A 16,602-nucleotide genomic window follows, 5' to 3' on the forward strand; every position below is an offset into this window, starting at 1 on the left:
AGAACATAAGAATTGCCATCTCCGGATCAGACCCATGGTCCATCGAGTCCGGCGATCCGCACACGCGGAGGCCCAGTCAGGTATACACCTGATTGTTCTAATCACCCATATCCCTCTATGCCTCTCATAAGGAGATGTGCATCTAATTTGCCTTTGAATCCTAGCACAGTGGATTCCTTAATAACCTCCTGTGGAAGAGCATTCCATGCGTCCACCACTCGCTGCGTAAAGCAGAACTTCCTGACATTTGTCCTGGACTTGTCACCCCTTAGCTTCAAACCATGTCCTCTTGTCCGTGTCACATTGGACAATGTAAATAATTTGTTTTTCTGCTCTATTTTATCGATGTCTTTCAGTATTTTGAACGTCTCTATCATGTCCCCTCGCAGCCTCCTCTTCTCAAGGGAGAACAATCCTAGTTTCTTGAGTCGTTCCTCATATTCCAATTTCTCCATACCTCTTATTAGTTTCGTTGCTCGTCTCTGCACCCTCTCCAGCAGTTTTATATCCTTCTTTAGGTTGGGAGACCAATGTTGTACACAGTATTCCAAGTGTGGTCTGACCATTGCTCTATAAAGCGGCATTATGACTTTCTCCGATCTACTCGTGATTCCTTTCTTTATCATGCCCAACATTCTGTTTGCTTTCTTTGCCGCTGCCGCACATTGTGCCGACGGCTTCAGTGTCCTATCTATCAGTACACCCAGGTCCTTTTCTTGTTCGCTCTTACCCAGAGTTGCTCCTGACATTCTGTACTCGTGTTCCTTATTCTTACTACCTAAATGCATTACTTTGCATTTCTCCACGTTGAACTTCATCTGCCATTGCTCTGCCCATTTCTCTAGCTGATACAAGTCGCTCTGGAGTTCCTCGCTATCTTCCTGCGATCTGATTTCCCGGCATAGCTTTGTGTCGTCTGCAAACTTAATGATCTCACTGGATATTCCGCCTTCCAGGTCATTGATATATATATTAAATAGAATCGGCCCAAGTACCGAGCCCTGGGGCACACCACTAGTCACTTTCTCCCAGTCTGAGAACTTCCCATTTATGCCCACTCTCTGCTTCCTGTTTTCCAGCCATTTGCCTATCCACCTTTGTATATCTCCCTCTATTCCATGGCTTTGTAGTTTCCTGAGAAGTCTTTCATGCGGAACTTTGTCGAATGCTTTCTGGAAGTCCAAATAAATTATGTCCACCGGCATTCCGCTATCAATTTGCTTGTTCACGGTCTCAAAAAATTGAAGCAAATTCGTTAAACATGATTTCCCTTTCCTGAACCCATGTTGACTGGGTTTCAGCAAGTCGTGTGTATCTAAGTGCCGGACTATGCTATCCTTGATCAGTGCTTCAACCATCTTTCCAGGGACAGACGTAAGGCTCACTGGTCTGTAGTTGCCCGGTTCTCCTCTCGATCCTTTTTTGAAAATTGGCGTGACATTCGCTATCTTCCAGTCATCTGGTATCTGTCCAGTTCTGATTGTCAGATTGGTGAGTTTTTGCAATAACTCTCCGATTTCAATCTTCAATTCTTTTAAGACTCTCGGATGAATTCCATCCGGTCCAGGGGATTTGTCACTTTTAAGTTTGTCGATCTGGTAGTATATCTGGTCCAACTCCACTTCAACTGTGGTGAGGCTGTCTTCTATTACTCCATTCTGGTATTTTTGCAGTATCCTCCTCCGTAAAGACAGACGCAAAGAAGGAATTTAGTTTGTCCGCAATTTGTTTATCTTCCTTAATGTACCAAACTGGCATTGTTGAAATGTTTATATTTTTAACTAAAATATTTTGTATTTTGTCATGTTACATGTTTTATTATATTTTTATTATTTACTTGTACATTGCCTAGAGTCCCCTTTTAGATAACAGGTGATCATAAATCTTACCCCCTCTTCTATGAAACTGTGCTAGCATTTCTAGTGCAGGGAGCTGTGCTAAATGGCCCCCCGCTGCTCCCGCTGCTCATAGGAACTCTATGAGCATTGGGAGCAGCACGGGTCATTCAGCACGGCTCCCCACACTAGAAACTGCTAGCGCAGTTTCGTAGAAGAGGGGGTTAGTGTATAAATACTGTAAATAATATTCTCTTAACTTCTTTCTGTTCATTCCCTACAGTAAATGCTGCTCTGTGAGTTGTAATAATCACTTGGAACGTTGATTTTTTTTTTTTTTTAGTACTTAACATGTTTGACAACATCAAGATCCATGACGGATAAACTTGCATTTGATGTGGGACTACAGGAAAGTTCAACAGGTACAGTACAGAATACAAACATCTACCTACAAGCCAGAGAGCTCCAAACAGCTCTGAGTACTAAGTGCTGATATTTCAGGTGATACTATATTGCTCATCACTGTGACGCTACTGTGACTACAGACATCATTGGTAAACATGGAAATAGCCTGGAGGTGCAGTTGCACCCCGCTCCCCCCAACCGACCAAAAACGAATGCAATACGAAATGCTTGCAGCCAGCGCCGCCAGGGCCTTTTGTCTGCAGCATCACTTCCAATGCGGCAGAGGAAAATCCTGGTGGGGCTCGCTGCAAGCAGCCTGTTTACAGCAGTTCCTTTGCTGGCCAGCCACCACTGCTGTTTTGGGAGGGCCCATAAGTAAGAAATAGTAGCTCCACACTGGAAGGGATGTCGACTGGAGACCAGACCCGCATGGGAGAGGGAGTCTTGCTTGTTGTATTGCTCTCATGAATTAGGTATGAAATAACTAGTGTGTTGTTCTTTACAGGTGAGGCTTGTTGGTGGACCATTCACCCTGCTTCTAAACAGAGGTCTGAAGGGGAGAAGGTCAGAATTGGTGATGATCTGATTTTGGTCAGCGTTTCCACAGAAAGATACCTGGTGAGCAAAGGAACCTCAAGCTCCATTAGCATTGCTAGACCTCCAGAAAATAAAAGGCAACTTCACAAATAAGAATTAAAGAATTGCCATGCAGGCCCAAACTAAAAGTCCATTAAGCCCAGTATCTTTTTTACAACAGTGGTCTATTCAAGGTCATATGTATCCAACAGATTCCAAAAGTTGTAATGGTTTATGGATTTTTTTTTCCTCCTCCAGAAACTTATCCAAATCTTTTTAAAATCCAGCTATGTTGTTTGCTTTTTACCACATGATCTGGCAATGGATCCTGGAGAAAACAGAGAATTGTCAAAAAGATAAAGTTTAAATAGAAAGATGGTATTCAGCAAAGACACTTCACAAGAGAATCAACTTTCCTGAGATAAAAACTTTTACTGTTTTTAGCCAACAGTGGTCAACATTCTTTTAACACTGACCACTACTGGCTAAATTAGACTGGATATTAAATGCTAGTCTAGGGCACAGGTATTGCATATGAAAGCATGATTGGCATGGAGTTATTGCCAGTACTTATGCAGGTCCTAGCTGATATTCAGTTGGGATCCACACAAGACATGCATTTTGGTCCTGACTTTATATCCGCTGATAGCCGCATAAGTTGATCTATCAGTCCGATAAGCCCTCCTTGCATACACCTGATTTTTCTGATCCCCCTGATTCCTTTACTCAGCACCCCTAAATCTACTCTCCACCTCTGTTCTAATCCCCCTAGTTCTCCTATCCATGTCTTCTTTTCCAATCCTCCATGTCCCTTGTAATATCTACCTGCTCCGTTCCACACCTTTCAGACTTTTGGCCACATGAAACGACATGGGAAGTATTGTTGACATTTGCCACGTCCTTTCAAACAAATGTACATCCCTATAGAAAACCCAATGAGATTAGGCTTTCTTCAAGACCAGCTTGTCTCAGTGAGAATACAGTTATTTAAAGAGAAAACAGCTTATGAAGGGCCCCTTTTACAAAGCCACAGTAGGGAGGCCCGCGCAGCAAATGTGACAATTCCCATTCATTTTCTATGGGCCGCATCGCATTTGCCGTGCTGGTACTCGTTACTTTATCTTTGTAAAAGGGGCACTAAATCCTTTCCATCCCTCAGCCTAATCACTCCTACAACCCCCCACCCAACAATCCAGGTTGTAGATATAAGACCTTCTTAGATAGGACCCTAGCATTTCAAGCAGGTAGGCAACAATCATGGTTAGGTAAATGTATTCAGCAAGCTATGTTATCCTATTGCAATTTTCGGAAATTAATTAAGACCACTTTGTTCGATAAGTTTATTACTTGATGAGTTTTATTGTTGAAATTCTATTTTACAAATATTTGTATTTTTTTTACTGTATTATTGTATTTCGCTGATTGTCCAGCTCTTTTTTAGTATAAACCGCCTAGAACTTTTGGTTATGGCGGTATAAAAGAATAAAGTTATTATTATTAAAAAAGGAAAAATGTATCATAGAAAAGCACCTATTAGAAAATGAGCTACTGTGCCTATTAAGCACCAGGCTTCTCACTCAGCATAGTAAAGGTCTCTCAGTAAGACTCCCAAGTAGAAAATAACACGGTGACAAAATTCATCACCGTTCCTGTCCCCGTGGATAAACGCGGGAAACCATCTTCATGTCATTCTTTAAGGAGAGAGGGAAGAATCAGAGTATGAATGGCCACAACCACTGACCCACAAGCTTTGCTTTGAAGAATACTGGTGTAGAAGGACTGAGGTTGAAATAGACACTAGAAAATGACATGGGATTATTTCCCGTGGTTATCCGCGGGACGGGAACGGTGATGAATTTTGTCACCGTGTCATTCTCTACTCCCAAGTGCTTTGAAAGGACTTCTGTTGCCCAAAATTCAATTCTTCACTTATTCTTTTCATCACCATTAAATTAAATGATAAAATGCTTCATTGTGTCTTACTAGGAGGGTCTGAGGACTTCCAGTTTCTTAAATATACTTATGTACAAGGTGAAAATTTTTTTAAAAAAATAATTTCCCTCTAAGCCATACACTGACAAGGCAAGGAGATATTAAAAAAATGGAGAAAGCAGAAGTAACTAAAACCTTCCTGATTAATTTGGTGGTAAATAATTGTTTTCACTTAAGAGTAAGGAGATTTAATACTGAAAGGAAATAATGTGGTAGAAACAAACCCCAAATATTGGCCAATATTTCAATAAAAAGTAGAGGCTACCTCACTAATAAACAGAATGCAGCTCTACTACAGTTAACTTAATAAGATATTTAAAAAAATTACAACAAAACATTGTCACACTTTCTCAGCTTACGGTTTTGTCTCTTGCAGCATCTCTCCTTCTCAGATGGAAAGAAATCTATCCAAGTAGATGCCTCTTTCATGCAGACTCTATGGAATGTCCACCCTACATGCTCAGGCAGCAATATCGCTGAAGGTTTGGCATTTTATATTTTCTAGACAAGTAGGTGTCAGAATTCAGATGCAGGCCAGTCCTAGTGGGTGAGATTCAGGATGACTGTCCAGTGCCCTGAGCCACCAAGCCTAACCCCATGTAATCTTTAAATCAGTACATTTAGCACAGGGGCCTAGGTAAGTGTATAATTCAATAAAATCAATTTATGGATAACCAGATAAGTCTTCCAGTTACCACTGAATGGAGAGCTCCTCCTTGAGGGGTAAATGCAAAAAACTTGTGTTAGAGCTGTGTGTTGATGGTTTAGCTCATGATTTCTGATATAGGCTGAATGCGCAATTATGACTTCTCAATGTAGCAAACTAATGGTTTCTTAAAAAGGTATGTGATGTCAGAACAAACAGCACACGCCATGGTGGTAGTATGCAGCTATTAGCTGCTGAAGAGACAAAAATGTTTCCCTTCCTGTCAGTGAAAATTAATCCTTAAACGTGGCTATTATTGTTAGGTAGACCAAAGATTTCAGCAATTTACATCTATTGAAGATCTAACCTATATGAAATCAATATTATTTATCAGAGCATGAGTGGTGATTGACTCTTGCATTGAAGGAAGACATTAAAAAAAAAAGAAAGCCCCCCTTCAAAAAAATCCTCCAATCCTTCTATCCTCCACCTCAGAAAGGACATTCATGCCCTTATCCCCCATGTACCAGAGATGTTTCTGTCTCCCTGACTCAACTCAAAAAATCCCTGATAGTCTAGTGGAATGGTTCTTTACCCAGTCCTTGGGGCACACCCAGCCAGCCAAGTATTCTGGATTTCTACAATGAATATACATGAGAGATTTGCATTCACAGCTTCTACTGTATGCAAATCTATCTTATGTATGCTTATTATTGGTTTCCTGAAATCATTACTGGCTGGGTATACCCCAATGGCTGGGATAGTCTAGTGGACCCTCCAACCTCCTGTAGGATAGTTACAAGTGATGTTTGATTTGAAATGTATTGACTGTGAATATTGATAGAGACAACAGCCCAGAGGGTCATTTTGCAAGAGTTTATTAAATGTAATTGTCTGTATATCATATATATATATTGGAAGGCATCAGATGAGTAACTCTCAGCACCTAGTGAATGCTGATAACAGAAGTTGTATCTATGGGTGTCAAAGCAAGATTTGTTTTTTTAGGAAATGTAGGCATTGTAATTTTTTCAAAGGCAACATTTCTCAGTTACAGCATGATCTCCTCCCTTTCTGTTCTCTTTCCTATTGATATGAGGTATAAAAGAACTCTTAACTGTCAACAGGTGAAGACTGCGAAATTCTAACTGAATTATGTTATACTATCAATAATAATGGAGGGGAAAGCACTATACAAAATAATAAAATATCAAACAAGCGTGTTAATCTATAGTTTGTGTCCAGTGACTAATCGAACTGCTAATATATCTATCAAGTATGCCTCAAAATCCCACTTAATTAAGAACGGTTGAACTGTATGGTTTAAATGCAGCAATAGAATGGAAGGCTTTTTTTCAAGAGAAGAGAAAATTATTTCTTTCTTTTTGAATGAAGATAAGATGAAGAATTACCTTGATTATCTTGCATGAACTTGATCAAATTACATTGTCTCTTTAAATCTTGTTTGTTGACTCCTACATCCATGGTGTCATCCATGGATGTCAGTGATGGCGCCTTTATAGACGCAGAGCCATGTGTGCTAGTTTAGAGTGTATTCTCCTGACACAGCAATTTGCGAAACAAGGTATTGCCAAGGTCTTTTGATGGGAAATGGTACATTGAATTTATGCTACATTGAGAGAATTGTGGATTATAATCATCGATTGATTTTCGTGGAAGTAGCGGATCTCGACATTGGAACACTGCTATGAAGCTAAGTAACTCTCTAAGATAAGATAAGAAATTTGTGTTCAATGACTTATAGAAGCTTTTTCATTAGCATTTTTTAAGCCAGAAAACTTTCTCAGGCTTTTTTCCGGCATTAGGCCGATGACAATAACTGTGACTCTAGTGGGAGGAAATTTCTTCCCTAGGAGTATTGATCCATTGGTATTTTGAGGCCTATTGATATATTAGCAGTTCTGTTAGTCACTGGACACAAACTATAGGTTGACACAATATAAGAATCTTATAAGAGAGTATGTGGTACAGTGGTTAAAACTACAGCCTTAGAACCCTGAGATTGTGGGTTCAAATCCCTCACTGCTCCTTGTGCCCCTGGGCAAGTCACTTAATCCCCTCACTGCCCCAAGTACACTAGATAGAGTTTGAGCCCACCAGGACAGATAAGGAAATAAAATAAAGTACCTGAACGTAATCCACTTAGGATATACAAACCTACCTTTTTGCCTAGTCAATCCCTCAACCCTTCACCAGCATCAGTAAGTAATCCTATATGAAGACATATTGCAACACACTGTATGTCAGTGGTCTCAAACTCAAACCCTTTGCAAGGCCACATTTGGGATTTGTAGGTACTTGGAGGGCCTCACAAAAAAATAGTTAATGGGAGCTGGCAGTGGAGGAGAAGAGTACAGATAGGAAGGACTTATCTGATGGATGGAGTTCACAGGATAGTGGGGGGAGCATAGGGGGAGATAAGTGAGGAGATATTTAGGGGCTGCATAGTGAATACACTTGTAGGTCAGTAGGAGGACTGTATTCAGAAATGGATGGGGAGCCAATGAAGTGACTTGAGAAGAGGAGTTATGTGAAAATGGCAACACTCGTGGAATGTAAGATGTGCAGCAGAATTCTGAAGGGGAGAGAAATGGTTGAGTAAAAGATCCAAAAGAAGCAAGTTTCATTAATCTAAGTGAGAGGTGACGAGTGTAGATAAGAGTGTAGATACAGATGGTAAAGCATGGTCTAAGTCACAAAAACCCACTTAAAGTCACCAGATAAGCACTGAAAATACAGAAAACAGACCCCCACACACTACCCCAGTGATCACCGACCCCCCCCCATAAAAATATTAATCACACCTTTAAAATTCAGCCTCCAGACCATCATCACCTGGCAGCCTGGCATAGGCAAGCCTAGTCGTCCAGCACAGAGGCGACTTAAGCCATCTTGGGGGTGGGTTAGGGACCCATGGAGAGGCCCATAAGCCCCTGTAATCACTGCCTTGATACTTAAACATGTGCATTCCCCTATACACCCCCCAAATCTTTTTTTACTGGCATATAAGTAGCTCCTGCAGCTTTAAGGGCTATTAGGGTGGTAGATAAGTGGGTCTAGGGGATTCTGGAGGTGGTTTGGGGGACTCACCATGACCTATAAGGGAGCTGTAGTGAGGAGAAGACATGGCACCCTTTTTGTGAAGTTCACAGCAGTGTCCTGTAAGGTACCCCACTATTTAGGTGCCATGTCTGGGTGTTCAGTCCATCACTTTGCAGATTCCTCCCATGTTCAGCAGGGCTTGTTCTAGGCGTTTTTGACTTGGATGAAAATGTGGTATAAAGATGGATGATATAGTGACTTGGACGATCAGATCGGCAGGATGTATATTTAGATGATTTTTGAAACAAAAAAAATTTTTGGACGTATTTTTCGAAAATGTGTCCTAGGCTGTTTTTTACTTTGAACGACTTGCGACTTAGACGAAAACGTACTTAGAGGTCCCTTTCGATTATGCCCCTCTATACCTTTTAAGCTTTGTGCTTAACTGGAGAAGAGAAGGAACATTTTGAATAAGTTGTTCCCTCTTCCCCTCCCCCCAAATGTGAAAGCATCCCAGAGAAAAATAAGAGGATGTCTGATAAAAATGGGGCGCCAACAGAGTAGTGTGGGTTTATGGATAGAGGTGATAAGCAAGGAAATCAATACCAAGTAGAGTTTACATAGGTTGTACTTCCTCATGAAGAGAATCTGGGAGAGAAAAGGAAAGCATGGATACAAGACTGTAGCTATGTAATTCTGAAGGAGTCGAAAAAATCAGATAGAATCAGGAAAATTGCTCAAAATATAATCTGCATTGTTAAAATGGGTAAGAATGATTGCATAAATAAGATGAAAGAAAATTCAGAATTTTACGAATACTTGGCTGTCCTGTTGTGATAACCTGATATATTACTAAATGGATATTTATATTTCTGTAACATTTACATAATCATTTTCAATAAAATCTATTAGAACTAAAAAGAAAACAGTTTAGGTCTTACTCCTCCAATGCTTGCTTTTTATGAACTAAAAATTAATATTATTCTATTATAGGATTTCTACTTGGAGGACATGTTGTTCGTTTCTTCCATGGACATGATGAGTGTTTGACGATCTCTGATCAGAATGATGCAATGAACAGGTAACTGACACAATTATGTATCATCCCCATCTTGTTTGGCTGCCTATATGGTTGTCATGGGGGTGATTTCACAAGCAGCATTTGAACAGCAGTGACTGGGGCCTGCAGAGAGTAATGGGTGCAGCTCTGGCCACCTTGTTGGACAGACTGGATGGATCGTGAAGGTCTTTTTCTGCTGTCATTTACTGTGCTATTGCGTTACAATAGAATGTCTAAAACCACCGTCATATAGTCATATGTGATTGAGCAGCGCCGGTAGCCTCGGGGGGGGGGGGGGGAGGGGAGGAAGAGGTAGAATAAATCAAAGCGAGTTTCCTTTACTTCCTATGGGGAAACTCGCTTTGATATGCGAGCAATTTGGTTTATGAGCATGCTTCAGGAACAAATTATGCTCGTAAACCAAGGTTCCACTATATTTGAAACATGCAACAGAAAGAACCACCATTGTTATTGAACTGGAAAGCTTTAATAGAGCAAACAAACTGGCATCCACTGACTCAACACATATGCATGTCTTTTGTGGGTTTCAGCTCAGTGACCACCATTTCAAGCTAAATGCCACTAAATATATGTACTGTATATTTGGTGACCGTACCAATCCATATATAGTGGTAACTGAAATATGAATAAGTGAATTACGCATTCAGGCCCAAATTCTATAAATGGTGTTGGAAATGCGCACCTAGTCGATTTAGGCGCCTAACTTTAATTTTTTTAATTTGCTTAATCAGCGCTAATATTCAAAAACACCATTAAAAAACAATTTTTAAAATAAAAAAAAATAAAGAAAGCGTCTAACTCAGTAGGCGCCTACCGCTTTGAGGTAGGCATCTGCACTGAGGCACCTACCTGAGGCAAGTAGGCATAGTTAGGGGTTGATTCAGGGCGGAGTTTGGGCGTGCATTGACAGGTGCTTTCATTTAGGTCTAGAAAATTCTGACCTAAAAGGCAGTGCGCCTAAGGATTCAACGCCTAACAGCACCTAGACGTGATTCTATAAATGGCACCTAGCAGATGATTGACAACTGTGCTGAATGGCGCCTAGAAGTTAGATGCCATTTATAGAATCAGGGCCTCACTGCCTTCCTATGTGAATACCGAAGTCATGAAGTTCTAAAGTTACCAAACTGAAGAATTGTTCATACATTGGAAAATTGGATTTCTTTTTTTTCCCCATTCTTTATTCATTTTTTAAAAAACTTACAATAAGTGTGACAGTATGTATAGCATTTAAAACTCAATTACAACACTTAGGGCTCCTTTTAGCAAGGCGCGCTACGGGGGTTAGCACGTCAGACATTTCTTTACGCGATAACCCCCCACGGCAAGCCAAAAAACTAATGCCTCGTCAATGGAGGTGTTAACGACTAGCGCGGCAGATGGTTTAACGCGTGGTATTCTGCGCGTTAAACCTCTACTGTGCCTTGATAAAAGGAGCCCTTAATATTTTGTTAAATTCCATATCAAAAATTATCCCCCCTTCCCCCTAATCAAATACATTCTTTAATTTCAAGAAACCTATCATAAACCCCATTCCTAAATACCTTATCTAATAGTCAAATCAAAAAACCCTTCCCCCCCTCCTGGATGTTTAATTTAAGGGGAAAAATAATATTCAATCATTACAATATTTTGCTAATGGCTCCCAAATCTCCTGAAATTTTCTAAAATTTCACATTTATAAAATGGAAAGGATAATAGCTATATAGCAGGGGAATTTTAGAAAATTGGATTTCTGTAATTCACTGTTCCTAGATATTGTAAAATCTAAAATTAAGGCATTGCAGGTTGTGCAAAACACTGCAACTGCAATGATCACAGGAATAGCTCGGAATCAGCATATTTCGACAGTGTTAAAACAACTACATTGGTTACCAATTCAGTTGCGGATTGAATTCAAAGTCCTGACAATTGTTTATCAGGTAATCTATAGGGTGGTACATACGAACATAAGAAGTGCCATCTCCGGAACAGACCCTAGGTCCATCAAGTCCGGCGATCCACACACGCAGAGGCCCCGCCAGGTGTACCCTGGCATAGTTTTAGTCCCCATATCACTCTAAGCTTCTCATAAGGAGATGTGCATCTAATTTACCCTTAAATCCTAGAACGGTGGTTCCGCAATTATCTCTTCTGGGAGAGCATTCCAGGTGTCCACCACTCGTTGCGTGAAGCAGAACTTCCTGATATTTGTCCTGAACTTGTCCCCCTTTAGCTTCAGCCCATGTCCTCTTGTCCGTGTCACATTGGACATTGTAAATAATTTTTTTTTCCTGCTCTATTTTGTCGATTCCTTTCAGTATTTTGAAAGTCTGGATCATATCCCCTTGCAGTCTCCTCTTCTCAAGGGAGAACAATCCCAGTCTCTTAAGTCGTTCCTCGTATTCCAAGTTCTCCATGTCCTTTATTAGCTTCGTCTCTGCACCCTCTCGAGCATTTTTATATCCTTCTTTAGGTATGGAGACCAATGTTGGATGCAGTATTCCAAGTGTGGTCTGACCATTGCTCTATACTTGGCGCAGACATTGAGGCGGTATATGCCAATACTACAAGAGAACGCAAACAACAGCAATCTCAGTAGCAGGTCCAAATCTGTGGAATTATTTGTCAGGTTGTTTGAGATTGTATAAGGACTTGAGGCCTTTTAAGAAACAATTGAAAACTCATTTATTTGTGCAATGGAATGTTTTTAAGTGTAACTGGTGTAATAAGATTTTTGTAAGGAAGAGGAAGATGGGGTATTGTTTTTCTTGTTATGTGACTGTATGTAGTGGTTTATATATGTTTTTACTGTAATCTGCTTAGGCTTTAAGTGGAATAGAAATTTTAAAAATAAATAAATAAATGCATAATTTTGAAGATCTGATTTAGGAACTTATATGTAAATCTCTGCTAAGCAAATGCAATAGTTTTTGATTTCCCTTTGTTGACATTTTAGGGTGATTTCTGAGCATCTTTTGTGACTTTTTTAATATAAAATTAAGAAAAAAGATCTAAAAAAGATTGCAAATATATGCAAAAGTTTTTGCATTAAGGCAACAGTGAAACCTGCCACAATCACTGACTCCTTTTGTAGGAGAATATGTGTGCGGTACTATGATGTTTTAAGTCTAACCTAAGATTTATTATAGAAAGCAGCAGTTTTGGTTACTGTTGAAGATATACTGTATATTAGAACATTTTAGCATGTTAATTGACTTACAAGAATTTGTGTTAATTTGTAGGTTAACAGGCATTCAAACAATTTAGCACTAAATATAATTTTAAAGGTAATCTATTGAACCAAATAAGAGCATAAGAGTTGCCTCCGCCGGGTCAGACCAGAGGTCCATCGCGCCCAGCAGCCCGTACCCGCAGCGGCCCATCAGGTCTATGACCTGCTAAGTGTCCCTGCCTTTCCCATACCTATCTCTATGTCTATCTGTCCCTGCCTTTCCTATACCTATCTCTATGTCTTTCTGTACCCCTCAATCCCCTTATCCTGTAGGTATTTATCCAAACCTTCTTTGAACCCCTGAAGCATGCCCTGCCCTACCACATCCTCCGGGAGCGCGTTCCATGTGTCCACCACCCTCTGAGTAAAGAAGAACTTCTAAACCTGTCCCCTTTCAATTTCTCCGAGTGCCCCCTTGTATTTGTGGCTCCCTTCTCTATGCCTTTCAGGATTTTGAAGGTTTCTATCATGTCTCCTCTAAGTCTCCACTTTTCCAGGGAGAAGAGCCCCAGCTTTTCTAACCTGTCAATTTAGTTGCCTTACCAATTTAGTTGCTCTTCTTTGGACTCCCTCAAGTATTGCCATGTCTTTCTTGAGGTACGGTGACCAGTACTGGACACAGTACTCCGGGTGGGGGTGCACCATTGCACGATACAGCGGCATGATGACTTCCTTCGTCCTGGTCATGATACCCTTTTTGATGATACCCAACATTCTGTTTGCTTTCTTTGAGGCTGTCGCACATTGTGCCGATGCTTTCAATGTTGTATCCACCAACACACCTAGGTCTCTTTCAAGGTTACTTACCCCTAGCAATGATCCCCCCATTTTGTAGCTGAACATCGGGTTCTTTTTCCTCACATGCATGACCTTGCATTTCTCTACGTTAAAGCTCATTTGCCACTTTTTTGCCCATTTTTCCAGTTTCGTTAGGTCCCTTTGGAGGTCCTCACAGTCTTCCGTGGTTCTAACCCTGCTGCAGAGTTTGGTGTCATCTGCAAATTTTATAACCTCACAATTTGTCCCCGTCTCCAGGTCGTTTATAAATATATTGAACAGGAACGGTCCCAGTACCGACCCCTGCGGAACTCCGCTCGTGACCCTTTGCCAGTCTGAGTATTGGCCCTTTACTCCAATCCTCTGTTTCCTGCCCTCCAACCAGTGTTTAATCCATCGATAGATATCCCCTTCCACCCCGTGGTTCCACAACTTTTTAAGCAGCCGTTCATGGGGTACCTTGTCGAAGGCTTTTTGGAAGTCAAGGTAAATGATGTCAATGGATTCCCCTTTGTCCATCTGGCTGTTTATCCCTTCGAAGAAGTGCAATAAGTTCGTAAGGCACGACCTTCCTTGGCTCAGGTGCCTAAAGCCCTGCCAAGGGGAGGGGCCTTAGGCACCTAAGCCAGTCAGGGCCTGGTCCCTCCCAGTGCATCCCAGGATGCACCAAGAAAGAGAAGACTCACCATTTTGAAGAGGAGGGCCTGCCACCTGGAGGGAGTGGGCATCCCTCCGGCAATCCTTCAGTTTCAAGGTATGGGGGCAGGGGGGCTGTCAGGGGGTTGTTTGGGGAGGTGAAGAACACCGGCAGTAGGAGGGAGTGGGCATCTCTCCTGCCTTTAAATTTAAATATATGGGGAGCAGCGGGTTGTCGGAGGGGGGGGGGCAGCGGGTTGTTGGGGGGGGCAGAGGACCCCTGCAGTGGCGGCAGGAGTGAGTAGGCATCCTGCCAATCTTGTACAGGGTGTGGGGGTCCAAGCAGCGGTAGGTGAGGAGGGTGTCAGTGGGAGAGGGGACTTTTCTTTCTGCAGCGTTCCCTGATGGTTAATCAACTGAGCCAGCAGGTCTTGGGGAGGCCTGTGTCTCAGTTGATCGGGGCAGGGAGATCAGCTTTGACAGAAGGGAGGAGCTGTGATTAATGATTGCTCTTCTGAGCAAGTGCCAGATACAGTTCCTCCCACTCTTTACCGGCAATTCTTTGCACAAATAGCATGCATATAATTTGCTGATAATTATCCGTAAAATAAAAATTGCTCTCATTAGGGCCACTACTTCGACTCACTGGATTTTACCAGTGAGTTTTGAGAATCTGGTCTTAAGAGTTTTTTCTCACATTTATCTCTCTCCCACTTCCACCCAGTCAGATCCTTGAAGTGACAATTCTTGTCCAAAAGTGAAAGTCACAGATAGCAGTGTACTTTCTGAAACCCAGTAACTGCAAAACTTACTGTGGATATTAGGGATTACTATTGTGCATTGACTGAGACTACTTCCTCCCAGGAGCAATTAATATTGCCTCTGCAGCATCCTTATCTCAGCTGCCCACATAAACCAATAGAAATGTGTACATAAAACTGGGACTGTACTATCGCCCACCGGGACAGCCGGAAGCCAACGACCAAGATCTGGAGGCTGAATTGAGGCAGGAATGCAAAGGAGGAAGTGTGGTGGTGATGGGGGATTTCAACTACCCTGGGATAGACTGGAGTATCGGACACTCCGACTGCGCGAGGGAAACAAAATTCCTGGAGGCTGTGAGGGACTGCTTCATGGAGCAGATGGTCAAGGATCCAACGTGAGGAGATGCCACTCTCAACCTAATCCTCAACGGGCTAGGGTGGTAGTAGTATTAGTGCCACTGGGAAACAGCGATCACAATATGATCCAGTACAAACTAGAAGTAGGAACATCAAAGGTAAAGAGAACCACAACGACAGCGCTAAATTTCAGAAAAGGGAACTACGATGCTATGAGAAAAATGGTGGGAAAGAAACTCAGAAGCAGCTCAGGGAAGATGGAGACCATAGAGAAAGCCTGGTCCCTACTCAAGCACACGGTGCACAAAGCACAAAACCTGTACGTCCCCAGGTTTAGGAAGGGGTGCAAAAAGAATCGAACAAAAGACCTGGTGTGGATAACAAACGCAGTGAAAAAGGTGATAAGGGACAAGAAAATATAATTCAAAAATTGGAAAAAGGACCCAACTGAGGGCAACCAGAAGGAACACAAAAAACATCAAAAGGAATGTCACCGGGTGGTTAGGGAAGCAAAAAGAGAATATGAGGAGAGGCTGGCAAGGGAACTGGGAAACTTCAAACCATTCTTCAAGTACGTGAAGGGGAAGCAACCGGCGAGGGAGGAAGTGGGACCTTTGGATGATGGAAATATGAAGGGAGTGGTGAGAGAGGGAAAAGAGGTAGCCGAAAGGTTAAACAAGTTCTTCTCGTCGGTCTTCACAAGCGAGGACACATCCAATGTTCCAGAACCCTAGGAAATCATAAGTGGCGATCAGGACGAAAAGCTAGAGCGAATAGAGGTAAGCCAAGAAGATATCCTCCGACAGATAGACAGATTAAAGAGTGACAAATCACCAGGCCCAGACGGAATCCACCCAAGGGTGCTAAAAGAACTGAGGAACGAAATAGCAGTTATGCTCCAGCAAATCTATAACCTATCCTTAAAAACTGGGGAGATCCCGGAGGACTGGAAAATAGCGAATGTCACACCTATCTTCAAGAAGGGATCAAGGGGAGACCCGTGAAACAACAGGCCAGTGAGCTTGACCTCGGTTCCGGGAAAGATGATGGAATCACTGGTCAAGGACAGCATCTGCAAGCACATGGAAAGCAATGGACAGCTGAGGGTGAGCCAGCACGGCATGTGCCCTGTGTATCCTGGGATGCACTGGGAGGGGCCTATGGCCCTGATTGGCTCAGGTGCCTAAAGCCCTGCCCAGGGGAGAGGGGTTTTAGGTGCCTGAGTCAATCAGGGCCTTAGGCACCCCAGGATGCAC

At 42.0% G+C, this 16,602-nt stretch overlaps 1 protein-coding gene across 2 annotated transcripts in view; it reads left to right on the forward strand.

The window, feature by feature from the left end:
• Positions 1-16,602, forward strand: part of RYR3 (ryanodine receptor 3) — a 693,107-nt gene that overhangs the window by 104,111 nt on the left and 572,394 nt on the right. For both annotated transcript variants that reach the window (XM_033952387.1, XM_033952388.1), the window contains exons 5-8: positions 2,179-2,257; positions 2,746-2,858; positions 5,185-5,290; positions 9,511-9,598. In XM_033952387.1, the coding sequence (XP_033808278.1) occupies positions 2,179-2,257; positions 2,746-2,858; positions 5,185-5,290; positions 9,511-9,598 (386 nt within the window). The remainder of the gene's footprint in view (positions 1-2,178; positions 2,258-2,745; positions 2,859-5,184; positions 5,291-9,510; positions 9,599-16,602) is intronic.

The sequence above is a fragment of the Geotrypetes seraphini genome, chromosome 7 (genome assembly GCF_902459505.1).
Source record: "Geotrypetes seraphini chromosome 7, aGeoSer1.1, whole genome shotgun sequence".
Classification (NCBI taxonomy): Eukaryota; Metazoa; Chordata; class Amphibia; order Gymnophiona; family Dermophiidae; genus Geotrypetes; species Geotrypetes seraphini.